This window comes from Protomyctophum bolini, assembly GCF_963924005.1.
Source record: "Protomyctophum bolini genome assembly, chromosome: 2".
In the NCBI taxonomy this organism is placed as follows: Eukaryota; Metazoa; Chordata; class Actinopteri; order Myctophiformes; family Myctophidae; genus Protomyctophum; species Protomyctophum bolini.
The window spans coordinates 25,072,101-25,100,003 of NC_137863.1; the positions used below are offsets into that span (position 1 = coordinate 25,072,101).

General features: G+C 41.4%; 1 protein-coding gene across 2 annotated transcripts; it reads right to left on the reverse strand.

Moving 5' to 3' along the window:
* Window positions 1-1,420: 1,420 nt before the first annotated feature.
* Window positions 1,421-27,538, reverse strand: barx1 (BARX homeobox 1). 2 transcript variants are annotated; one of them, XR_013965197.1, is made up of 7 exons: window positions 26,924-27,538; window positions 25,585-25,882; window positions 24,487-24,571; window positions 22,257-23,005; window positions 16,178-16,225; window positions 3,089-3,143; window positions 1,421-1,689 (listed from the first exon to the last, which is right to left on the reverse strand). XR_013965197.1 is itself a non-coding variant. In XM_080780946.1 (4 exons), exons 1-4 carry the CDS (start codon window positions 27,132-27,134, stop codon window positions 22,835-22,837), a joined length of 765 nt encoding a protein of 254 aa, XP_080637072.1. In that variant the 5' UTR covers window positions 27,135-27,538; the 3' UTR covers window positions 21,897-22,834. The 2 variants fall into 2 exon arrangements, 1 of the variants encoding a protein (XP_080637072.1); XM_080780946.1 differs by lacking the exons at window positions 1,421-1,689; window positions 3,089-3,143; window positions 16,178-16,225 and having other exon boundaries at window positions 21,897-23,005.
* Between the last annotated feature and the right edge of the window lie 365 nt (window positions 27,539-27,903).

Consider the following 27,903-nt stretch of genomic DNA (forward strand, 5'->3'; position numbering starts at 1 on the left):
TCACCGTCTCGTTCAATCTACTCTGCAAGTCATCAAAATGTCATATTATGACACTTGTCATTTTGGAAACGAGGTCATTAATTTGTAGACGTAGTTTTATGAGGTGTGACTCTCATCGTGTGGAATACACAGAGGACTCAGCTACAGCTGAAAGGATTCGAGAACATGTCTGGCTTTGTTGCTTCAGACAGATGGTGACAAATGTTTTATTGAAAGGTATGAGTTTTGATGAACGACATTATGAGGCGTTTAGTGGGAGCCGACGATGCACGGCCAAACTGGACGGAGGAGCATCTTGAATGTACATTAAAGTCTTTTACTCAAGTACTGTGCTTCTTTGAGGCACTTTTACTTTACTTGAGTATGTCAATTTAATTTTTTTAAACATACATTGATCAATCAAGGCCTACTGTATTACTTTGGCTACTATAAGAAATAGAAGATCTACAAGCTTGGCCATATTCGAAATATTTTAAGTAAAAATAGAACGTTGAACATTATGAAGCATTCAGAGGGAGCCGATGATGTGCAGCATCTTGAATGTACATTAACTTAAGGTCTTACTTACACAGAACCAACCAGCCTTCTTCTCTCGCCATGGTAGGAAATCCCATAGCTCGAAATAAGTGCACTGTATTTAAAACTCCATGCAACAAAAAAGAAATGTTTATTTCCTATGGCATGAAGCCTATGACACGTCTCTCTCTCTCTCTCTCTCTCTCTCTCTCTCTCTCTCTCTCTCTCTCTCTCTCTCTCTCTCTCTCTCTCTCTCTCTCAGTCTTTTATTTTCCATGTGTAAACTCTAAAGTGATTGTCCTCGCTGGGATGCTGTCTGACTTTACTTACAGAGTTGGCACAAAGTATGTTTTACCGATCTACAAATGTCTTCTTCTAAATCACTACTCACACTTTCAAGATTTTTCAAAAATAGCAGACGTACATCTGCTATTTTTAAAATAGCCAACGCAGAAATCTAAAATGACACAGATGCTTTCCCGGTTATAATAGCGTAAGGAGCTTTAAGGACCTTTTCACCTCTTTTCAACAACATCTTCACCTAATTTATCCTCACTGACACATATTATACTAGAAAGTGTGCTTCCGGGAAGCGGGAACCCACAGGGGTCCTTGAAGACGTTCCAGGGGGTCCTCATCACCACCCAAAATGGGTTTCATACATCACAGTCAGTTTAACCACTTTAACCTTGTTTTATACTTGCGGGCTATTTTAACAAAAAATCTCTCTATATAATGGAATCAAATGCATATTAAGCTGGGGCTCTTTAAAATGAAAAGGATTCAGTGGGTCCCCAGCGAGAATCATTTATATGTCATATAAATATATATCCATTTATATGTCGGCTATTCAAAAATATAGCAGATGTACAAGCTCACCGCACGTCACTTTGTGCCACGCTGCGAGCTTGTACATCTGCTATTTTTGAACTAAACATTACATTTAAACATTACCCCCCGTCCCCCAGCCCGCCGGGCAGGAGAGGTTCCTGGGCGTGCTGAGGAGGTGAGAAGCTGCGACTGCATGACGGCTCTTATATACAAACATGTAAGAAAAGCAATCTGGACGGCCATCCATCAGACGCTTCCTTTGTAGCTGCAGGTATGTTTGTCAGCGCGGGTGTCATCCGTCACCGCCTCGCTCCGCACCTCCGCCCGGGTCCTGAGTCAGTGCTGGATAGGACAGTAACAAATACATTTACTTGAGTGCTGTACTTAAGTACATTTCTTTTTCAGTCATCTGTGCTTTATACTTGAGTATTTGTATTGTTGGATATTTATGGCTTCCACTCTATTATGAGATAAGTACTTAGGTTTATAGTGAAAATAGTACAAGCTCACAGATTGTCTGATTCTGAACTCAAGTATACCAATTTGACTTAGCAACTATTACTTGCAGTTGAGACATTTTTGAGCAGGAGTATCTATACTTTGACTAGAGTACTGGGAGTACTACTTTGTCCAGTGCCTCCCGGCCCAGCGACTTCTTTGGGACGGCACCGGGCTCGACCGCGATGCAGCAGGGCGAGCAGCCCTTGACCTGCGAGGGCCTCCATTTAAAAGCTATAAAGGAAGCTCTGCTCATAATCTAATGTTTTCTAGCGAAGGTGCCAGAGAGAGGAGGCGGTGGACACCTGCGTTATGTCAATCTGTTTAGATTGTGAGCCCCGGAGTCTGATAGAGCCAGCTGGAGCGCTCTCATTAGATCCAGGCGCTTACAATAACAGTGAGGGAGGCTTTGCAGCAGAGAACACATTACATTTAGCCCTAATTTATTGCATTTGATGACAAGAGTACAGCTCAGAATCCAACTTGGACATTAGCAGGCTAAATTGATGCAAAGCACTTACGGACCCCATCCACCCGTCTAGTGTCTTTGTGCGAATCTGCTTGTCCGCTGTAAATATTATGCCGGAGGAATATTTCAGCTTGTCAAAACAAAGCCCCGCAATGGCTTTTAACGTCCTTAATCTTTGTTTGATTGTTAAAAACAGATTCCTGACTGACTCTGCTTTGCATCTGTCAAGAGCAGAGCTGCGGAGGACAATAAAACGTACACGCTGAATTAGAATTTCCCCTGGTTTGATCTTGTAGCCCTACAGTAACAGTACAAATGTTATTGCTAATTGTTGATGCTATTTCGCTTATAGTGGAAACGTAGAATATTGTGTGATAAAAGCAGATGAAAGTAAATCTGTAAATATAATTCAAGAATAATAAAAGTAGTCTATACGCTCAAAAGTATTGTAGGCTACATAGTGTTGGAGATTAAATTACACAGTCAAACCTAGCATTAATGTTTTAGTGGATAAAAAAAGTTGAATTATCCCTGGGGATTTTACAGTAGGGAAATTAGCTTTTTGAATAACAAAACAGGAAGTTAGCAGGCCACTGAGATAATATCCAGTGTCATCTTGACTGAAGCATGTACTGTATTTACAGTACACACACACACACACACACACACACACAAACTGTGACACACACGCGCACACACACACATACACACACACACACACAAACTGTGACACACACACGCACACACACACACACACACACACACACACACAACCTGGCTGCTTGGAGCAAGCCTCTGTGGGCCGGTTTGGTGATGTATTACAGCGGCACTGGAAGAAAGAAAGAAAGAAAAAATGTTTCAAATCCACAGAGCAACCATAAAATTATGATCACGCTGTGTCGGGAGTTACATGGGATCAACGCAAAACGTCCACTTTATGAGATCTTAAGTACAGTGTAGGGCAACTTAACGTTTTCATGTTCCAACCCTTCTCTCTTCTGTACAGGAGGTCACGTTATATGAATAATATGTCTGGGAAAATGAGCGGCAAAGTGGCTAAGTCTTTATTTTTATTTTATCTGAGCACGGTGGGTCACATTTGCTAAAGCTAAATAGAAGCTAATTGCTACGTTTTTTCTTCCCTTTTCTGTCAGCCATTTTCCCCCGCACTTTTTCCATAAACATTAACACCTAGCAGACTCTAGTCTACAATAGCAGCCCTGTGCTCGGTAACTCCAATAAATACAGAACTTTACGCTGTGATGTTGTCACTTTTTCTGCAGTTATCACATTCACAAGGGACATTAATTTATGTGTGTTAGTGTATAAGGTTTCATTTAACATGAAATTGGTGTCGTAGAGTAAAGGTGGTTGCACACTGGACGCATTTTCCGGAAAACCGATTCAACGCCGCTAAAAATCTGAAAAACACGTTGTTGTTTTTGTTTTGTTTTCTCAAAGAGATTTTCATGCAGGTCTTAATGTGGTGTGTGTGTGTGTGTGTGTGTGTGTGTGTGTGTGTGTGTGTGTGTGTGTGTGTGTGTGTGTGTGTGTGTGTGTGTGTGTGTGTGTGTGAAGCAGTACTTGTGCTTCGTGTGGTCGATCAGCCTCTGGGCAAGGTTAGCAGAGAGGCACCCATCTGGCAGCGGCACAGTTTGACTGGCACATAGTTAAACAATGATGCAGTTTGACAAATTTCAAACAGAGCTTATAAGATAACATAAACACAATAGTCACTCGGGTGCTCTGAGCGTCCCACCTGTGTGTGTCACCCCGAAGTGTGAGCTACAGGCCACCGCTAATGAGCACAGCCGCGCTCTGTGCTCTTGGATTAAAGTCTTTGCAAAGTAAATCACTGTCAGATAAAGGCATGAGGTGTTTATGCTTACCATTAATATTTTGATCAGTATGTTTAAGAGAGTCAGCTCCTTAATGTAGGCTGTGTTTGGGACACACTGGCATATCTGCGCTGCCCCCCATTGTGTTAACAGGTCATGAATCTCTTGCCAATTTAAGACCCCCCCTCCCCTTCTTTGCAGAGACATGTGTCCATGTAAAGTCTATAATTTATAGCAGTGGTTCTCAACCTTTTCTGGATCAGGTCCCTGCACTTAAAAATGTAGAAAGTTCTGGCGGCCCACCCATACGACACCGGCTAGGGTGTTAAGTGGTCAGAGGGGTGGTAAGTGGTCAGAGGGGTGGGCCCGTAGGCGACGTGCATTTTCAGAGCATGTTTATTTTCCATGATCAATGATGTGTTCAATCAATGGAACGAACAAAGAAATAACCTTCGTTCTGATTTGAAGCCACTATTTTGGCGAATTCAAATCCACCATCTTGGAACGTCCGGTCCGAAAAGCAACCAGAAATGAATGCTAGTGGCTTTAAAGGCAAGCCAATAGGATTGGCTGCGGGTCTTCACTCTGTACAAGCAGTAGAAGCCCTAGAAGCATACGTAAACATGAATTAAAAAAATTACTTACTAAACGCAAGATCAAGATCATTTATTTAGACCAGAGATTGAAAACATAATGTATTTAATGGACAATCAAGTGTGAAGTCCGCCAAAACCTCATTCGCTTGAATGGAATGTTACAGCCAGCGGGAGGGGAAATAGCGACATCTGCTGGGCCATTAATGAGAACTGCATGCTGAAAATCAATCAAACCTTTTTGGCTTCAAATCCAGCAGAGCTTCCTTGCCGCCTCGTTCCAATGAAAACTCTCTTTTGAAGGTTTTAAAGAAAATAATTCATTACCTTTTTTACGTACATGTATTTTTGAGGGGCCTCTCCAATGTCTGGCTTGCAGACATGACGTCATGTGGCAGCCAAGTCATGCTCCCCCAAAAATCAGCAAGCCCCCAAAAACCAACAGGCTCCCACTCGTGACGTCATGTGTCAGCCACAGTGAGTGCCCCTCACTTATTTGGGGTCCCACTTGCAGTACCTCACAGCCCACTGGTGGGCCCCGGCCCACAGGTTGAGAAGCCCTGATTCCAAGCATACACAGATTCCAATTCACGGCTTGTATATGCTCTGAGTTACAGACACATAATAGTGCATTCGATACCTAACTATCAATCATTTAGTTGGGGAACTATTGGAACCCATGCATAAAGGACCCTTGGGGGGTCCCCGGACCCCACGTTGAGTACCGTGGAGGCCTACTCCATCCCTTAAAGGTGTCACCTGTCGAAAATAAGTGATTTCAGAGCTATAAGAACTCGACGCGAGGAGTCACTTATACTTTCATCATGTGACAAACTGTGAATATTTTGCTTCAGGTCAGGTGAAATATTTTTGGCAACTTTTATGTTATATGGTTAATCTGGGCTGTGAGGGATATTAATATACGATTATCCATATTTTAGTTGCCTGTAAACCTAACACCCAAGTTGTAATGTCATTTTGGAGGCTTTGGGTGGCCTTGGAACAAAACTCTCTTTTCACGCTTTCCTTCCTCCCCCCCCCCCCCCCCTTCTTCTTCATTTCAAACATCATCGCTCCATTTAGAAGCAGCTCTTGAAATGTGGTTTGGCAGTTTTTGCCGAAGAACTCTCCCCCTTCCCTGCTTCATTCATTCATTCATTCATTCCTGCAGGAAAAACATTATGCTTCACTGGGAGTCAAATGCAAAATGAAAGGACAGTTTACATGCTCACATTCACCTCAACATCTAAAGATACTTTGCCATATGACAATGTCGCGTGCCGACATAAAACAACTGCTTGTAAATCGACTATTTCGGTATTACAGTATTAATACCATATTCATATTAAAAGGTAAATGATCATCAATAATATGACTAATGGGAGCATAATTGCCTCCGCATGAAAACAAGTCTCATGCATTCTTTTTTTTTGGCAGCTGCCAAACATATCAAATTACATTTACCAGACATGTATACTCCCTCAGCACGAGAACAACACAATTTGTCTTGGATAAGATAGGAACATCTACTTAATAAGCTAATCCTAAAATCAATTGTGAAAATAGCTGATCTGCAAGGTCACAACGCAATGCGACGCAACATATTGTGAGCTTGTATGTAGATCATATGTTTTACTTATATCAAAGATGTTCCATGTACACAATATAATAGTCAATGATGATTATGCCTTGCTTCCACATTAAGGAATCCATTCCTTTCCATATATCTGTGCCACTGGTCTCCACTGTACAACGGTCATTATAACTGTCACCTTTACTTAGCGTCCGCGAGTCGATCACAGACGCATGTACGTTCAGTTCCTGTGCCAGGACCTTCTGATTGTTTTTACTGAAATCCACTAAAGGCCAGTGAGGAAACTTCCCCCAGTGATTCCACAGCCATGTGAGGCCCATCTGGAAGATTATGGTTGCAAACACAAAAAGGCCCAATGCTATTTTAATCCACTTTGGATATTTCTACAGCCCGCAATCAAACAAAATGAGGACGGATTGGATAGCAGGCTGAATATCAAAAACAATCGCGTGAAATTGGGGAATGTGTTTGTTTCACAAGCCGTCCGACCCCGAATGAATGACCGACTGCCTGTCGCGCGTCCTCTTCCTAATGGCTTTTGTGTGACGGTATAGCATCTGCCATGTTGTGAGCTTATAGATCTGCTAGTTTTGGCGCGTGCCGCCCTCATACAATGAAGAACAGATCGGACTTAATACTACAGCCAAGTTAAGCCTTCAAAGGCGCTATTTCTAGGGTTAGCTAATGAATATTATTTTACATTTGAAAAATCAGTTGTGATAATATAACATCAGAATGACGGTAGAGAAATTGGAGGGGGGCGAGGGGGAGGGGGGATGCTGAGAAGAAAGGCTGACTGCTGCATTTTGCGAACGCCGCCACTGATCTGCAGCCTTCACATTTAATTAAAGTTGTTGCTCTGGTGCAGGTGTTATCAATTCACAATCCTCATCATCCCAAAATTGTAGTAAGATGATGTATATGCGGGCTGTCCAGTCTTTGACATCACAAATGGCTTAAACATCCCTTATACTAACTCTTTCCACTGGAACGTAGACCTGCGGGTTAAAGGGGGATACCGCTGCATTTCCAAAGTCAAATATGTGAGCTGCCTCTCTGCTAAGACCAGTGGGATGTCACCTTGAACACATTCTTTAGGTTTTAAACTTTTAATCAGTTGAGCGTCGATTTGATGCCAAACTAATGAAATGATTTCTGTTTGTCTGTATACTGTATGTGTATTATGTGTATTTGCGAAAACACAAAGACAACTTGTTTTGTAAAATAATTTTAGAATCAATCCTAAAAACAACCGGGAGCCAATATGATGAGGCTAGAACTGGAGTTAGAGTGTCCTCCCTGAGATTGGGAGGTTGGGATATAATTCCCCACCCGGGTCATCATGCCAAAGACTGGAATCCAATCATGCCTCTCTGCTTGGCACTCAGCATATATCTTTACGTCTCTAAATGTTCTGACGAATTGAAAATGGTGAACCCGGTTGTAAACAAGTGTAATGCTTTATCATGGCGTCGTCCAAAGTGACAGTTTTTGTATTGAGCTGTGCTTTCGTTTGAAATGTACCAATTATGCATAGGCCTACTGTTAATAAATCAATCAATCAAGGGTTGGCAGGTCCCTGCGACGTACTAGTGCCATGTCCACGTGGTGTACTTGTACATCATGGCTGGGGTATGTACTTGTACTACATCATGCCTCCTCATGCCCACTATACAGAAACAGGAGATAGACTTCTGCCCTATGGGCTGCATGGCTCGTAAAGTGTTACTTACAAGACCAGAAGCAAATGTGAGGACAAGCCCACATGGGCATATTTAACAACAGAGATGCAAAGCGGGAACTCGACGTGTTTGTTGACAACAAGCTCCTGGAGTTCCAGCAAGCCCCAAAGTACATTGGTGTATGCCTGAATCAGATACTGTTCAAGCAACATCACATGAAGAAGTTATTGCTGAATAAAAGTGTAACTGGGTATAGCCTCTGCCAATATGCTACAAATATCTACGCAAGCTCATGGTCTTCTGTGTTTGATATTGTGCTGTGTGTGTGTGTGTGTGTGTGTGTGTGTGTGTGTGTGTGTGTGTGTGTGTGTGTGTGTGTGTGTGTGTGTGTGTGTGTGTGTGTGTGTGTGTGTGTGTGTGTGTGTGTGTGTGTGTGTGTGTGTGTGTGTGTGTGTGTGTGTGTGTGTGCACGGCTGCACGAGTTTGTGTCACATGTAAAAAATACAGTAGCTTGTAATCAGTTTTCGTGATCTGAATCACTTAAGACGATGTACTTTTGTATGACTCCTTTCAAACATTTACTCAGTCTATCAGTGCCGTGGTGCAGTTATCCAAATTCCACAGCGCATACACTTCCAGCACCAATATGAAAGGAAGTTGTTTCCTTAAGATCGTTCAGAGATAAAATGTCTGTTGTAACTTTTAAGCACCTCTCCAACACACAGGCACACACACATGCGTTCGTCTGCGCGCATGTGTGTGTGTGTCCTGTATCTGAAAAAGGTTTTAAGAGGTCTGCTGAACAGTCTCATTTCAAAACAAAAAAGGAGGACAAAAAGAAAGTTAGTTACAATACAGTACAACAAAAGTGAACGATTGAGGAAAATGGGTTTCCTTCACACTATAAGTAGGTCTTGAAGTTGTTACCAGAGAGAAGCTGCCGCCTTGTCATGTCTTACTTCTGAGAGGCCCTAGAAAGTGGGATTGACTTTCAAGCTGGATATTTTTTTTAAGGAAACGGGCTTTTGTGCAGTAATTGCTATATAATGAGAGTTTCAGTGACCTCCCGCCACATCTTGGCCATGTTTTTTTATTTACTCATCGAGTGAAAGGCAACGGCTCCGTTAAACAGATGGAAAAAATATGTCTCTCTCTCCGGCTCCTGCGTTGGAATTTGATTTCTCCCAACAGCTGTCTTGCTTTACACAAGCATGAAGTCAGGGAATCGCCCATCTCAAATCAATCACGAACGCCTTGACGTTTCCTCCAAGCTGTGTGCACACAGAGCTGACCAGAGGGGCCAACACGTTCTCACACGCGTGACGTCAAACGGGTGACGAGTTGGGACGGGTCTGTCAACGTCTGATGGGACGCCCCTCCACATCACATGTTGAAGAGGTTGTGATGATACCATTCTGTCGCTATCGGTACACAACTCCAATGGTGCTGAGTTGGCGGAAGCAGACCTCGCACCGCATTGAGCCTCAAAGGGCTCAAGTTTGCCTGCCTTGTTTTAAATGTTTTTAGCAGACTTGTCAACTTGTGCATTATGAGTTGGGAGTGGGCACTTCCGCATTCCAGTGTTGGCGGGATTACCGGGACTGTTGTCGAACGTTGATGGACGCTCAGATGTTGCCCCAAGCTGTCAGTATAGTGCTACTTGAGAGTGGAAATGTGTAGGAGAAGTGAATGTGCTGCGTGCGTGGTGACCGATATTGAACCCGAATTGGACATCAGCTGAGCACCATATTATTATTAGTATTACATACAATAAATTGTATACAATACAATAAAAGTGAATTTCAGTCACTAGGATGAAACCAAATAATGACAATCAAAAATATAAATCAGGAAAACCGTGTTTATGCCTTTCCTTGGGCTTAATAAAGTCCCCTGGGTAAATTTGGGGGAACAAAAAAGAACATAATTTGCTTCTACATTGCCTCTACATTGCCAGGGCAGGTACAGTTCTAATGTTGGTCATTATGAATTGTAACAGGTAAATGCTGAAGTCTGGGGGACTCTGTTTATTTAAACTGTGGCCCCCGAGTGAGAGAGAAGGGAGGGGGGTGGTTAAGAAGGGCATAACAGAGAGGACTTTATGCCACCATCACTTCAAACTGCAAAATAAAGTTGTTCTCCATGCTCAGTTCATTTCCTCTGAGAAGTGGCGAGCTCTAGGCCTCATAATGAATGATAGTTACACTCAACTGCTCGTGAAGCTGTTAAGTTATACTGCATTGCAAATCGCAGCATGGTGTTGAGTATTAATTCACAAATGGCGGTTTGAACTTGAGCCTTACGTGCAGTAAACAGTGATGTGAATAAACGATTCTGCGATGGCAAATATCAGGCGACACATAAAAATATTAATTTGTTGATGATGCCTCATTCTTTATTTTTTAATTTTTATCCCACGATTTTGTAACCCATTTTTCACCCCTGTGTCAATTATCTAATGTGATCCTGGGCTCTACACACCCTCTGCCAACCTAGTTCCCATACAGTATATGGGGGACATGGTGAGAGCAACGGACTTGAACTCAAGTCCGTTGGACGTAGCATGTGGAAGGAACACGTTACTCCAACCAGTTCCTTTCCCCTGCATCAGGCGTCCCGGCTGGCCAGGGGGAGGCAGTTTAGAGACCAGGATTTATGATGCCTCATTCATACATGATGTGGATGATCATATAGGCCGAAGCCAGTAATGATACTCTCATGAGTCATGACACAAACAGATCAATGTGACTTAATCACACAAAGAACTTCAGCGTCCCTGTTCTGGGGTGATCATTCGGCAGAAATATTTAGTGTACAGAGACAAAAGGAGGAACCTATTATAGAGCCCTGGGGAACCCTGGTCATCTAAGTATAAAGGGTGTAAGTGGTTAGATGTCATGGCTGCCAAAAGGATGAAATGGCCTGTGAGACTTGGTCAGTTTGTCACGCATCACAGACATTGGAGCTCCAAAATGAACGATCCAATTCTGTTGACAATGGCAGCATTTGGAACAATCGTGTGTAAACGACACATGGCCCTGCTTAATGGAATGGAAATAGTTGCCATTAAGCTAACTACCTGTCAGTCATAGGTTCTCCCGATTTCACTCCCTGATTATTAACTTTTATCTTCTTTGGTTAGTGTAATTGTGGCACGTTTCTGTTATCATTTATTATTGTTTGTTGTTGCTGCTTTTGCCCCGTCTTGGCAAGGTCTCCCTTGCAAAGGTTCTGTATTGTATTTAGTCTTAACCTTAGAACCGTATAACCAGAAGCAGTATTGAACAAGCAACGATTGCACAATGCATAGAGATGCATCCATAACTAAATTTAAATGCTGAACTTAATAGATATTTTTATCTCCTTTTCTAATTGGCTATAGTATTTCAATTTGAATACTGCTTTGACTTGATTTAGTTGTCTAAATAATAACTAGCTGCTATAACTAACAGTTTGATCAAGAATTTACAAAATCAGACAACTGACACGTTATTTTTCTGTATGCTGCAGCCTGGGTGTGTACAACGTATAGGCCTACTCACGTGGGCTGGGTTGAGTGCTTAACAGCTGTGGTTCTAGTAGATTTTCATGTCAATTTCATGTACTAATGTAATTTTGGAATAGGCAGCCAAAGTATAAAATAGGGTTAAAGTGGTTAAACTGTTTCTCATTTGGGGACACCCATGGAACCCGCCAAAGGCCCTCTGAGGGTCCCCAGTACCTCACTTTGAGAATCGCTGATTTAGACAATATTCTCACATGTTTATCACGCTCGGCCCCCATCGCACAATGCATGTCCAGCTTAATGCACGGAGCAATGATAACATGCCTCACCGTAATCTCAACATCATTCACATGGAATTATCTCTACAAGTTTAATTTTTAACAGCCTTGCAAGAAAGCGAAAAAAAACTCTTTCTTGTTGTCAAGGAACATCCAATGAAAACAAGGGGAAGAATGTCAGCGCTGATGTGGACCTGTGCCTGGTCAGACTTGGGTTTCAGTCTAATTGGGATCATACGCCGCATGTGCAGTTTTGGCACATACGTTACATTAATCAGAGGGTCTTTAATCGTGGAGAAATTCTCCCTTGTGCGCGGCTGGCTGGCTGGCTGGCTCGCTGTGTGTGTGCATGCGTGTGTGCGTGGGCCGGACACTTATAACCACACCATCCTGGGCTCTGTCTAAAAAGCGTGCACCTTTTTGACTCCATAAACACCCGGCTCCACAATTGGGGTCAGCAGCGCCCTGGGCCCCCTCCACAACCCCCCGGTCCATTATTGCAATGGTTCTCAAAGTGGAGTCTGGGGACTCTGCAGGAGTCCTTGAGGGGGTTCCAGGGCGTCCTGAGAAAAATATATCCTAATATGGCATCAATATCAGTTTTGCCACTTACTAATACAACTTGTGACCTTGTAAATCTGCTACTTTAAAAAAAATGAAAGAATTTAGAATTTTTTGTATGTTTTTGAAACATTTTAACAACCCAAATCTTGTATGGGAGGCCCCTGGCACAAAGTATTTTCAGATGGGGGTCTGTTCCCAAATACATATTAATTTGGGGGTCCTTGACATGAAAATGTTTGAGAACTGTTGGCTAATTGCACCAGAATGCTGTCGTTGCCGCCACAGAGAGAGAAAGAGAGAGAGAGGGGGGGGGGGGGGGGGGGGTCTCATAATGATTCAATTGCATGGATATGTAGATGTTCCAAATGTTCTGATTCCTGGGCTGGACTGACTCGTCCGTCGTCCTGATTGTAATTTATGTCGGAAGTGGCTTTGCTGTCCAACTCCAACGCAACATTGTTCAAAGCCCATGGCGGGAGGGGGGGTGGGGGAGCGTATGGGGGTGGGGGGTGGATGAAGTCTGCATCATATACGGCTGACAAAGGGAGCCCCACTCTCCGTACAGCCGGACCCCTAGCGGAGACCCCACACATTCTGTGTGTACTGTTTTGTCTTTGGCAACTTTGTCAGGCTTCAAGTCTGCTGTTTGGGTTGACCTGTCGTGCATTTGCATACACAGTTAAATTCCTGAATGTTACTTTAACTCTGAGTGTGTATGAATGGACCCAAAGGGTCTCATCATACACTCTCAGAGTTAAATTAATGCTCAGCACTTGACTCTGTATGATTAGGCACTGACAGAAATGTGACATTCTGGACAAGGGCTGATTAGCCATTTGCTTAGATTGGTGTGCGCTGCGTGCGCTGCGTGCGTGCATGTGTGCGTGCGTGCGTGTGTGTGTGTGTGTGTGTGTGTGTGTGTGTGTGAGACATACACAGATGTGTATGTCAGACGGGGATCTTTAAGTGAAATGGAGAAGTGTGCTACAAGAGACCAGACCACCAGTGAAAAATGCACACGTTGGATGATTAACAAGAATGTCAAGAATCTGAAATCCATAAGAGAGAGAGAGAGTTCTGAAGACCTATTGTATACACAGTATCCATAGAAATGAACAGAAACATTTGGCAAACCGTTCTCGTTAAGAAACTGTTATGTACTTACGTTGTACTTGCTTATCTTGGTTCTTGATTCTTAATGTGTAATCATGTTGTAGTTATATTACTTTTGTCTTTGAAGAAACTATTTCAAATGTGGTGGTGTTAATATCTCTGACAGTGTACAAATTGACCCTTGCCAGTCCATATTTACATTGACACTTGTTAATTAACATTTTACTGTGTGGGATAATTAGTGCCAGCAATCCTGCTGGTAAAAGTGAATCTTTTGAAACTCAAGTCATGATGGTAGACCACAACAATACAAGCCCACACTTTATTCCTTGGCACCACTATATGCTGCTCCCTAAAATGGGAAGTTAACACTAGTAACATCTTGAGTAAAGCCCACCAGAGGCTTCACTTCCTACGCCTCTTAAAGAAGTTCGGTGTGACTGGGGAGGCGTTGGTTCACTTCTACAGAGCCACTGTGGAGAGTGTCCTCGTCTTCTCAGTCACAGTGTGGTATGGAAACACCACTGACTTAGAGAGGAAACGGCTTGAAAGGGTGGTACGCACAGCGTCAAAAATCATTGGCCTTGCTATTTATTTATTCAACATTAATTGTAACGTTTTGCATTCTTCTTATTTATTGGTCCCCCTCATATGATGTCTGTACTTTTGTATCGTGTTCTGTCTGATTACGTGATGTGAATATGTGTATGTATCGTATGTATGTTTTTAGTGCACTGAAACTGCAATAAAGTCTTGAATCTTGAATCTTTAGTGTATTTGAAAGTCTGTCATTTCAGAGTGAGTTTAATTTTCACATTATAACGTATTGTTATGTGTCAAGTAGCTTTCGACCACAAGTTCATGGGTTCGATCCCGGGCACTCAGCGTATATGAGTAGTGTGGATTGGGTGCGGCAAGTCGTGCGGGAAATACTGGATACTGATGGTAGGTGTGGCACTCCACCTCAGCAATCCATCTCCCAGGGGTCTAGCCCATTGTAACGGGGACAGACTCCATCTCCCCATTGTAATGGGGACAGACTCCATCTCCCAGGGGTCTATAGCCCATTGTAACGGGGACAGACTCCATCTCCCAGGGGTCTAGCCCATTGTAACGGGGACAGACTCCATCTCCCCATTGTAACGGGGACAGACTCCATCTCCCCATTGTAATGGGGACAGACTCCATCTCCCAGGGGTCTATAGCCCATTGTAACGGGGACAGACTCCATCTCCCAGGGGTCTATAGCAGTGATACTCAACCTTCATTCAGATTTATTTATTTTTATTTCATTTTCCAGATTTTTTTTTCTTCTTTTTTTTAGATTTTCATTGGTGGGCCAGTCATAATGGTCCCGCGGGCCTGATGTGGCTTGGGGTGGGGGGGGGGAGATGCAATGCAAATGAAAGACATATACTGTGTATCCCTATTCCCTGACATAATTTTATAGCTAAACGGACAGAATTCTATTTTATTTGAATGATGAAACCCAGCTGCCATTAATAGTTGGAAATGGAAATGGAAATTGCGGAAATTGCGGAAATGGAAATTGCGGAAATGGTGGAAATGGAAATTGCGGAAATGCGGAAATGGAAATTGCGGAAATGGTAATTGCGGAAATTGCGGAAATGGAAATTGCAGACAGCTACTCATAGACAGGCAGACAGTAAGACAGCTACTCATTGACAGACAGACAAATAACTACTCATGGACAGACAGGCAGGCAGGCAGGCAGGCAGGCAGGCAAAGAGCTACTCATGTTATGTTATTATGTTATTATAACAGCTACTCATGTTATGTGCAATAATTTGTGCAGTTATGGAAACAGCTCTTTGTGTTTATGCAAGAAAATGTAACACATTTATTTATTTACATATTGTGTGCATGCACATTGTACTTTGATACATTTTGCGAAAATAAAGCAATTGAAAGAGAGAAGTTATCAAGTATCATTAATGTCGTAATTTTATCTACTGGCCCCTGGCCCCTTGCCATTTTTGTAATGTGGCCCACAGGTAAATCTATTTGAGTATCCCTGGTCTATAGCCCATTGTAACGGGGACAGACTCCATCTCCCAGGGGTCTAGCCCATTGTAACGGGGACAGACTCCATCTCCCAGGGGTCTATAGCCCATTGTAACGGGGACAGACTCCATCTCCCAGGGGTCTAGCCCATTGTAACGGGGACAGACTCCATCTCCCAGGGGTCTAGCCCATTGTAACGGGGACAGACTCCATCTCCCAGGGGTCTAGCCCATTGTAACGGGGACAGACTCCATCTCCCAGGGGTCTAGCCCATTGTAACGGGGACAGACTCCCGCGTGTTACTGGCTGATACCGACAATAAGCCACTCCCAACCTAATTCTTAATTATCACCATGGGATTTGATCCATGATAACAAGGAGATGCACGAATGCAATGCAAAATATGTAGAAAGTCTCCCTTTGATATTCTGCATAGCTTACTTTCCTTTTTGTCCGCGCTCGCACACACACACACACACACACACACACACACACACACACACACACACACACACACACACGTGTTGCAGGTCCAACTGGAACCCATAGACATAGAGTGCAATCATTGCCATGTATGCGATAGATAGAGAACCATTTTTTGTTTAGAGTTTAGACCAAGGATAAAAGGAAAGAAGCATTTATTGTAATTTCTGGTTCTTAAAGTAGCCTACCTCATATAGGACCGCCACAAACGTGTTCTTTTCTGGTGCCTCAGGAGCCTAGAACAAAAAATGTGAGTAAGAAAAAAGGGTTTGCTGATCTAATTGGAAACACAGTGCATATAGGCTACCTGTATGTATATATATATATATATATATATATATATATATATATATATATAAAACATTTAACGTTAGAGTTTAACATTTAACGATAACTCCTACAGATGTACAGATGTGACCAACATTTTCTCCCTGAGTTTAGTTATAGAGTTATAGATAGAACACTGAGGATTTTACTGTGTATGGCGACTATGACGTGTTCATGAACTTGTAACTTTCAGGGCTTGGAAACGACAACCTCACAATGACAGTGCTATTATTCCACACACTACACTGTATGTGGATCTGGTGCCATGCAGGTGCAAGTTCTAAAGACAGCTAACGGATAGGATACACACCGCTCTCCCCCCCTCACGTACCCACTCCCTCCAAGCACATGTGGGGCTCCATCTTGGGCCACCCTTATCCCTTATCCCTAAACTTATTTGCCATTTTCTTACTATTTTGAAAAACATTTTAAAATAGTTCAACTAGCCGATCTACATCTACATGTTGTGAGGTTGTAGATCAGCTATTTGAACTATTTTAAAAGGTTTTTTTAAATAGTAAAAAAATGGCAAATAAGTGTAGGGATAAGGGTTAAGGGGTGGCGCATGGCCCGTGATGTACAATGCCAAGGACACTGACGAAGGTCTTTAAGTTTACACAGCTGCATGTTCACAATTACATTAGATGTTATGTAATCTCCATAACATGTTTACATTCTAATCATCTAGACTTCACAATAAGTTTGCTTTGAGTGTTAATGATCTAGCACCACTGTTTTCCAATTTGTGGGTCATGGACCAATTTCTATGGGTTTCTTTATTATACAAAAAAAATATATATATTTAAAACGTTTTTTGTTTTTTGTTTTTTTAAGAAGAATTAAGTAGTAGTGATAATAGCTGATCTACAAACTTGCAACGTGGCGCGAAGGCGAAGCAACACGGTGTGCGCTTGTAGATCTGCTATTTTCACTATTTTGGGTCCCTGGCAAACACCTTTGTCAAAACTCTTCCCTTATCCAGTATCCACCCTTCTTGTTGGTTGTATAAACGTCCCCCTCACCCTTTTTTATTATTCTATATATTGCCAAAGCTATGAACAAAACTGCATTTCACTCTTACAGTATGTACCATGACAATGAAGACCACCTTGTAACCTTGGATGGTTGTTAACACACTTCCATTTCCTCACACTTTTCAAGTTCCCAGTCCTCAACCCGGCACAGAAACTATTTAAGTGGAACTAAATCATCTTGTCCTTCTGCTAGCCATCAGCTCACAGCTTTATTTATAGTATAAAAAGTATCCACACTGATGAGGAATCAACGACCTTTTAAGCCAAACAAGGTTCACAGGCTCACAGAATTGCTCAGAGCTATAATATTATGTTAAGGTAGCATCAAAAATCCAGAGTGAAATGGATTCTTTCTAAACTCTCTAAAACTTTTACAAACACAACGTGACGTGGTTTAACGCACCGGACAAGTCAGAGAAATGGAATGTTGTTTTAAATATTGACGGTTCCAAACCAAAACATGTTGCGTTTGGAAACTCTCTGTTCTCTAAGAGACCTCCTAGTGTGAACGCAACCAGAAAATCATTTCACATTCTATCCTAATTGTTAGAAAGTACTGCTTGTTTCCTACACAGTAAAACACCAGAGACTAGAGTGTTCTTTTAACTCTGAGAGTGTGCTGTACAAATGTAACCAAATGGACCCTTAGAAGCTCCACTATGTAACTGTGCAATTCTACCCCGGATTTGAACCCGGTTTCCTGCTAGTCCTACCATTGAACTAATGGAGCCTGCCTGCTTGCTCAGGCGATAGATTTCACATGATCCAAATGTCTTAATAGAACAGCAGGGAGACAAAATACAACCGCCCCAATTGTATACGTTAAATTGTATCTTTCATGATTGGACAAAATTCACTCTATTCTTGAAAAAAGTTCCACAACCTCCTTTCAGGGTCCAATTTGGTTACATTTGTACACTCTGAATTGGATGAATCGACACTGAGGATTATACTGTGCAAGATGAATAAGTCTTCAGCATCACTTCCATTAATTCCATCTCTTTCACTCTTCAAGTTTTCCTCTGTGAATATGACAGTAATAATACTAATACTTTAAAGATAGTTTAGCTATAACATTCAGATTGTATTGACTTGGGTCTATAGTCTCTCAAAAGACACTTTCTATTGCTGTTATCATGATTTGTTTTAAACTGTATATTTTGATATTTAATATTCTGTATGGTTATTTGTCCAGTTTGTTTGAGTGCTGACTAATGTATTGGACACAAGCCTCTGACTGTTTGGTCTCTCTCACCCCTTGAACCACTTGCCACTGCTGTACCTTTAATAATGTCAATAAAATGCTCAGTCAATCAAACGTGCAAAAGTGTAAAATGTTGTATACTTTGACAATTAGGGTTATAGCTTGTAAACACATCTACAATATACCGGTAAACTATTGTCTAACTATTTCGTTTGATTTACAGCCATGCAGTTTAAATTGTCCTAATTTGTAGTTTTTGTTCAAATTGCTTTTTCAGATGTATACAACATGGTGTGTGTGTGTGTGTGTGTGTGTGTGTGTGTGTGTGTGTGTGTGTGTGTGTGTGTGTGTGTGTGTGTGTGTGTGTGTGTGTGTTGAGAGAGAGAGAGAGAGAGAGAGAGAGAGAGAGAGATTATTCATTCATCATGTTAACACTAACAGTCTTAATTTGTCATCCTTTTTCATTTATTTATCGCTATAGGCCCATTTTTATGATCATCGTGCAAGGCAATGATGAGGAAGAAGATGTCCATACAATTCACAGCATTAATTGTTCCATTAGATAGTCTTAAAAAGACTCCCAACCGTTTACAGCATTAAGAAGTGATCTAGTTATAGGCAATACAGATCATAATCTACACCTATTTTCGTCTGTATTATAGTGGGTTGTATTTGTACTGTTGTACAAGTCAAATATTACTCAACTAAGTGAAAATTGCTGTCATATCTGAGTTAAGGTACTGGTAGAAATACTTTTTTAAATGTAGGCTATAAAGCGCAAACTTTTGCAATGTGATCTGGAATCAAAATTACAATATTTGTCTTCTTTGAAATGTAGTGATGGAGTGAAACCCCAATTAAAATACAAATGCTCAAGTAAAGTAGGCTACAAGATGAAGATAGCTCATTCGAGCATGGGGCTAATTTTTTTTTACGTTTTATAGCTATTTGTTATTATTATTATGTAATATAATAAATTACATCTGGCCACAAAAGCTCACAGGATCTACTGAATGTGAAGGTATAGCCTATACTTGGGGGAAGCATGTGTCATATACAGTAGGCTCAATATGTCAGTTTGACACATTCAGTAGATCCTGTGATCTTTAATCTTTTGCAGCCAGGTGTGATTTATTGGGGTCTAGTAGGACTATAGTAAATAATAAACAAATAAATCGTATAGAAATTTGTAAAAAATAAAATACATATTTAGCCCCATGCCCGCTCCCTGTCAAAAACAGCTAAAATCCCTAAAACAAAAGAAAGCAGCAAATAAAAATAAAAATACACTCACCTTTTATACTTAATCTAATAACAAACCTAAAACATGAACCTTGGTTGAAAAAAACTAAAGTTGTCCTTTAACAAAACGGTAATTTACCATCAAGGACAGGACAGGTCACAGCCTGATTGGCTACAGGACGTTGTCTTGCCCATGCCGAATCAAATGCATTATTAGTAGCCAATAAGCGTTTAGGCCCTTCCACAGCCCATCATGTCTAGGACCATGATGTGATTTAAAATGAGGATACATTATCCACGTGCGGTTGAATGATAGCACACTTGTGACGTTAACATTCAATGATCCCTCCACGTCATTCTTGAAGCCAATTTGCAGCCCTAAACCTACTCTCTATCAGACATTATAGGCGTATATATCCTAATGATCTATACTGAGTGACAATATAAGTCTACTAATTGGTCCATTTTAAAATAGATTGCCATCATCAGCATGCCATAATTATTTTAGCACCAGTCCAGAAACATAGCCTAGGCTACTGTATGGCTTTTTAGCCATTTGGCCATTTCCACCATGTGTAGCCTGTAGAGTGTACTGTACAGGCCTGGCCTATAGCCTTTGTTATAGCTTATAACACAATGTCGAATGATCACCCGTCTTGAATCACGCATGCTGTGAAAGGCATGCAGCTTTTACAAATTGTAGGGCAGTGTTTATTTCCTGCTGGAGTGTAATTTGATGAAACAGGTTTTTAAACATTTCTTTACGAATGAATTAGTATGGACAGAAATAGCTTTTATTTGGACCATTGTGTTGACTTGAACGTGGCCTCAACAAAATCCCCGGCCGGGATTAAATCCCGTCAAATGTGGTAAGAGGGGGAATCAGCCTATCCAAACATTTCTCCGTCAAATTATAGGCTGTACTCGATTCAAAAAGTTACCAAATGCTTGGATGATGTGCCTTTTATGCGACTAACACTATATATTACCTCTGTTGACGCAACAGATTGGAAGTAAATAAATACGATAAAAAATGCTAAAGCCGCAAATCCTCAAATTAAAAGCATAAATTTCCACATTTTGCTCTGCAGCTTTGCGCAACGTTGATTATTGAACTTGAATCACACCCGTGCTGCGGCGGCTAAGGGCGCTATAAGAGCCTTTAGGACGGTCTACTCTAGACATTGAAGGCTTCTCCTTGCAGTAGCATAGCAAATGCGTTTGGTGCACGTGACGTGAATGTGTTATATCGTCGCGTTCAGGCGCTCATTATGTCCAAAACCGTTATACTTTTCAGGAATCTGGGGGAAAAGAACCGGCTGTGTTCCAATGGATCTGGATCCTATAGTTAATATGTGGATGGGAAACAGTTTAAATGTGGAGATATATAAGGCCACATGAAGGTTTCTGTCAATCATGATCATGAATGTGGTATATATAACTATACAGCTTATTATATTTGAAGTCTGGCAAAAACAACATTTTTAGATTCGATTGACATTCACAAAATAAACGTTATGCAAATTGCCATACTACAATTTACTATTTATTTTCTCATTTTCCCATAAACATATCTGCAATAAGGCCTAAATACAGTATAGGCTATATACAGCCATATTAAATGAATGGCTGCTGGACTGGGAGCCTGAAGAATAGGCATTATAAGAAGAAGAATGCTACAGTTTGTTACAGTAGCGAGTATAGCCAAACCATAGGGTTCATTTACCTTTATACAATCTCTACAGAGTTACAAAAGGTTCAATCAAACTGAAGAACACCTGCAGTGTTTGATATCACATTTACCTAATGCTACTTTATAGGCCTACTGAACTATAAGTGCATTTATATATGGATTACATTAATGGCGAGCACTCTTTCAAACACACTGCAACATCTCTTGACATAATTAACTCATTAATAGCTTGTGTGTGTGTGTGTGTGTGTGTGTGTGTGTGTGTGTGTGTGTGTGTGTGTGTGTGCGTGTACTATACTGCACATTTGAATTGAATTATTCAATTTAACATTGTAGACCTATTGGATCAAATTGGGTGGATATAATCGTATTTGTGAGGAATATGACAAAGCCTTTTAAATATACATTTTCACTATATCAAATAAGATTTTTGAGATTTTTTTTTTTTACCCCTTAAAAATAAAAGAGCAGTGTTAGTGAAAATATATTTAATAATTACACAAAATGACATACACGACAAATTAATTCATAAACGGACACTGTGTGAAGTGGATCCACTAGGGCTGATTTATACTTCGTCGCATGACGGTGTCACTCGCCTATTTTCGGCGCGACACCGGCGTACGACAGAGCATGAATTAGGCTTTTAAAGCACCCAATTATAGTCCGTCGTACGATGGTGTCGCACGCCCGCAACAAAGCATAAATTGAGCTCAGATTTCTTTTTTATATAGAATAATATGTACAATAAAAGGTTTGAGACCTACTGGTTCAGTCCTGGACAGCTTGATGCATGATGGAACAAAATGTAAAAATAAAAAGTTCTTCGACATGACGTGTTTGTCGTTGCTTTGAACAGAGACTTGAGCTTCGGATGCATCAGGATTCGGTGCAGGAATGCAAAAATAACAATAATAATAATTATAATAATAATAATTATAATAATAACAATATAAAAGCTACAAAAACACCAAGGAGTTCCACTTGGAGAAATGGTCTCTGTACCTCGGTGCCATTTACAAGTCCCAGTCAGGAGTTCTCTCTAGAGTTTTTCTTAGGCGTCATATCAGAATCAGAAGTGTGTGTATATCACACCGTTTCTCAACAGCGGTTCCGGGGGACCACCAGGGATCCCAAATGGGCCCTTACGGGTCTGTCTGTCCCTCTGGGAGTGTACAAATGGAACCAAATAGACCCGTATTTTGTACACTTTCAGAATTAAATCAACACTGAGTGAGGATTTACAGTGCATGGTCCCATTGATGGAAGTAAAAAAAAGTATCAAAATGGGAGGTCCGTGTCTAAATGCTTATCAAACTGAAGCAGTCCTTGGAATGGAAAAAGGTCATTCCTCCTGGCTGGTGTTGTCTAGATGTGAAGAAGTTGAGCCCTCCGACACTGACTGGCTTCTGGTTTCCTGCTCGGAGGAGAGCAGCTGTTCGCTGGTGGGGATGCTGTTCTTCTTGGGCCGGCCTTTAGGCTTAGTGGGAGACTCCAAGCCCCCTCCTTGTAAAACCTGCAAGCACAAGAATCACCACAAAACTCAATGTACTGTTACAATGTAAAAGTTAAGCACTTTCACCCATTTAAGACACTCTCACCCATGAGCGACTGACAATAAGCAAGGTAAACACATGTGAGAGACAGTGTAGTAAAGTATACCAGTATGCATGAGTTTAATATAAAAATAATGTGTACATTGAAACTATTGTGTATAGGATCAGGATGGACCTATAGCATCTACAATTTTGTCCATGGGTTTGATACTTGTCTATAGTTTACAATTTAATTGCATGTATTATTAACATAATAAAGCAGTGGTTCTCAAACTTCTTCATGTCAAGGACCCCCGATTGAATCTATTCGGCTGAGATATAAGAAAAGCTGATCTATAGAAGCTCACAAGGCACTGCATCATAATATGAGCTTGTGAATCGGCTATTTCAAATAGCTATAGGATTAAAGTGGCTAAACTGATTTTAATGCTATATTCAGAAAGACTTTGCAGGGGACCCCCTGGAACCCCCTAAAGAACCCCTGGGTTATGCAGTGCACTTTATAGGGAATTCATTAAACCCTCTATTCTTATAGCCTGACCGGAGTTGGCTCTGTATACTTGTTCCAGCTTATCTCTTCGCTCCAAACAATCTACCAGATCACAACACGTTCACGATCATGTAATTGTAGAATAGATAGTCTATTTTCACCAGTGAATGAAGAATGTTACGTCATAGTCTCTGAGCAAATAGACATTGTATCTATTTTCTGTCATGATGATGTATACGATGATAAGAGCGCCCCTCACTTCACACAGGTGTGATTTTTAAAACACATCGGATGAAAATACTGACCTTATATTCTCAAGACTACAATAGTGTATACAAATGTACACTCTCAGAGATAACGCTATAGGAAGTTTATATTGTTTTGTTAAAATGAGTGTTAGCTAGCCTGGCTCCAGCCCTGAATCGCTACCATTAAAATATGTCCTGGCGATGAAGTGAAACGAAATGAAAATTCAGACTGAGTGTCAGACTGAGTGTTAGCTGTATATTCTATAGAATCGTTGCTATAGGTAGGGTGTTTGTTCAGTAACAGGGCTCTCCCATATCTCTCCAGCTCTTTAGTAAACAGAAAATGCACATTCAGCTTGGGATACAAATTGTATTCAATCAGAAGAGAGAACTCAGGATAAACAAGTGAAACTGGAAGTGATGACACAAAGAAACGAGCAGTCAAAAACTGGAACACTATAAAATGTAAGCTGAGTTACTCTCTGATGAAATTGGCAACGGAGTACGGACCTGCAAATGTATTTCGTTTTATGAGACAGCTGGAGCGATATGCAGGAGATCCCCATGTTGCACAAACTGTATATTGCTATGGGAATATCTTTAAACGCTTTAACAAAATAAATAAAAACTTTTGTTTATACCTTTGTTTTTTTCCCCTGTAAATTAACACATGATTTAAATGAAATCTGATATGATAACTTACTATTTTCTTCCATTTCATCCGTCTGTTTTGGTACCATGTTTTGACTTGAAGCTGACTGAGACCCAGAGACTCCGCCAGGTCTATTCTGTAGAGACAGGATGAGAAAAAACACCCTCAGTCAGTCCTGTTTTAATTTGACTCTGATTCATGGGTATACAAATTTACCCTGTCACAGTTACACATTGATTCATTGACTCAAACAAATTAAACAAAAAACAGGATTTGACTTGTATTGTAAAACTCCTCATTCTGAAACATAATGGGCTCTTAGGCTAGTGGTGGAACGCACATTTTAAACGTTATAAGTAGGCCTACAATTTTGAGGTAACCTACTTTTTATTTGATTTAGTATTTCCATTTCTTGATACTGTATATACTTCTATTAAAATTAAATGTTGTACTTTACTAATTAATTCTAGTGGCTACGCCTACTATTACTTTGCAGATTTAGCTCATAATCAGCCCCACAATATTAAAGTAATGAACACATTAAAGCGTTACTATTTAGAGTCAAATGATTGTGAAATGGACCATTCTGGGTCATTTCCATAGCCTACTTTTACCATAGTATATTGTAAGTATATTTTGTATTTCAAATCAATCAATCCATCAATCAATCAATCTGTGTTCTTGTTCCAACATTGGCTTATAGGCCGGGTCAGGTGTGAAGTTGTTAATACTAGGCCGGAATACTATCCGGAACTTCCGGAAGAGTGAGTATAACTAAACATTGTGGGCACCTCAATGTTACATTGGCTATTTTCCCTATAATGTTCAACAATTAAGGCCTAATATTTCTGCTACAAATTGCTACAAAAAGGTAATTATATATATGGGCATATTTAAATAAGATGTTGAAGGTAAATTGAGGTCTGATAATGATGCCTGCAGTCAAATCGTGTAGTCTAGAGACTACGTCACATTATTTCAGACTAACATTATGCAATTTAACATTATGGACCGGTACTCCCAAAGTGTGGGAGCCCACTCTTCCTATAGCTTTATTTGTAAATCTCTGAGTGTACAAATGCACTCTCTCTCAGAGATGAATGAAATAAGCACCTACAATACATGTGTGGGGTATTTGAGCAGACCCACCTATCTGGTGTGGAGAGATATTTCTGCTTCTCAAATCTCTTCTCTAAGCCCATTAATTGCAGTTCGGTAAAGACGGTTCTGCTCCTACGGCCTTTCTTGGTCTTCCCCCCGAGATCGGAGCCGTGCTGCTCCAGCTTGCCTCGGAGGTGGAGGTCCAGCGGGAGGTGGTGAGACGCGGGGCCGATCCCGAGGCCCGGGGGACCGGATAGGAGCGGGGATCCTAGCGAGGAACCCAGCGAACACGACAGCGGGGACATGGGGAACTTCAGCAGGCCTGTCTGGTGGTCGGCCTTCAGGACTGCATTGGGGGGGGGGGGGGGGGGGGGGGGGGGGATATTCATTTAGGTTATTAGAAAACGATTATTTAAATTAGGTTAATAAATCGCGGCGAGTGCTGCTATTGCAAGAAACATCGACATATGGCTATTCAATGCCTTCAAAGTTACAAACATGACCTCGAAAATTCGCAAAAGCGGTTTTCAATGACAAAATAAAGTAAACCAAAACCAATAACCGAATAATATAATTGGGATATAGGCCTAATGTCTAATGTGTAGCCTACCCTATATACTCACTACAAAGCCAAAGTGCAGTAATTGCACTGATAAAATGGGTTATCGCCTATATGTGATATTGCACTAATTGTAGACCTACATCAGTTCACGAGGTGTTTATCCCCCAATTCATGTTTGACCTTTGAGACAAATAATCCAGTGTGTCTAAAACATAGTTTTGGCTATAGGGCAGTATAGTACCTATAAAAGACAGTTTAAAATAACTAATAATCAATTATTATTATTATTATTATTATTACTACCGTTACTACCGTAAGTCACAAGTGTAACGTAGATTTCAAATGATGTGCTTTCACACACAAAATACATTTAATCAAGGGGAAACGGACAGAGCTTTAAGCATGCGTTCTTGTTGAGTTATTGTTTAATAATAATAATACAAAATAATAATAAATAGCATATAACTATTATTGAGTGGCTGACAAATCCTTTCAATCGGAACATTGAACCCGCTCGATGCCTTTGCGCAACAATTATTATTTTTGACACTGGCCGCTAAAAAATAAACAGCACTGCAGACTGCAGTCATACTTTTCTTACAGAAGCAACTGAATATGTCGGCTAGTTGAGTTCTTGGTCCAACAAGCTTTTCTTTGGGAATATATAAACCCGGGAATAAATTCAAATCGCGCATTATTATTATTTTTTGTTACGCATTTTACGCATTGGTTTTATTCTCACCAAACGGACCCGTATAAAGAAAGGGTCCAATTGGTTAGGTTGCAGTTTGTAATGAACCCTATTTATTTCCATGCAGAACTCACGCAGATGGTTGTGGAAGGGCCGGGCCGCGAGCAGAGCTTGTACTCCGAACTTGAGCAGGTCCCCGGCCGGGGAGCTGCAGGACACCTTGTGCTCCGGGTGCTCCGTCAAGATCTCCTCGATCATGAAGCTCCGGTAGCGGTGCGACCTGTGGTCGGCGTGCATGTCCCCACCCACGGGGTAGTAATGCGCCATGTCCAAGGGATGCTGCATGGTCACCGGACCACGAGCTGGCCTGTATACCCACCCGGGGATGAAGTGCTCCCAAGTCCGCGGGACTCGGGAGGGATACCCCCTCCTCCTCCGCCGACCGGTGGTTCGAATCCTGGGTGTGTGTTTACACTTATCCGCCCGGTTCACCGCTCAGTCACTCTTTCTTCGAACTCGCATTCCTTTGCTTTACGCGATAGTTGCAGCCTTGCTGCGGAGGTGGGGAACTGATAAATATCCTCAAGTTTATATTGAAAAAAACGGGTTCAACTAAAGAAACAAAGTCCACAGGAGCAGCGTGTTGAAGTCCAGATTCTGGCTCGGTTCGCTTCGGAACGGAACCGCACAATCACGTGTACAAAATATGATCGTAAAACGTCTTGTTCATGCGCTCAATGCGTTGCGCGTCACCGTGACAGTGAAATGAGGAATATGTTTATGGGTTTTATGAGTCTAGTCACTTAGCTCCACCTCCACCTCTGAGCACACTGTCAAATCCATAGTGGCCGTTTAACCCTGAGAGTTACACTCCGGAGTCCGAGCCCTCGGTCTCAGCGTTGCAAATGAATATTGAGAATTTTACGGGTGTAGCAAATCCACCACGTCGACTGATGGTATAACATTTGTAGTCTCGAGAGTGAAATGCTAACTGAGGATTTGGAGCGTGCATGGGTTTGTCTTGGCTTCCCTCATCATCACTAAACCCAAAGTTACATGCAAAAGGCGCGCTATTTCTGCATGAATTTGCATCATGTCAAAGGAACACAAACAC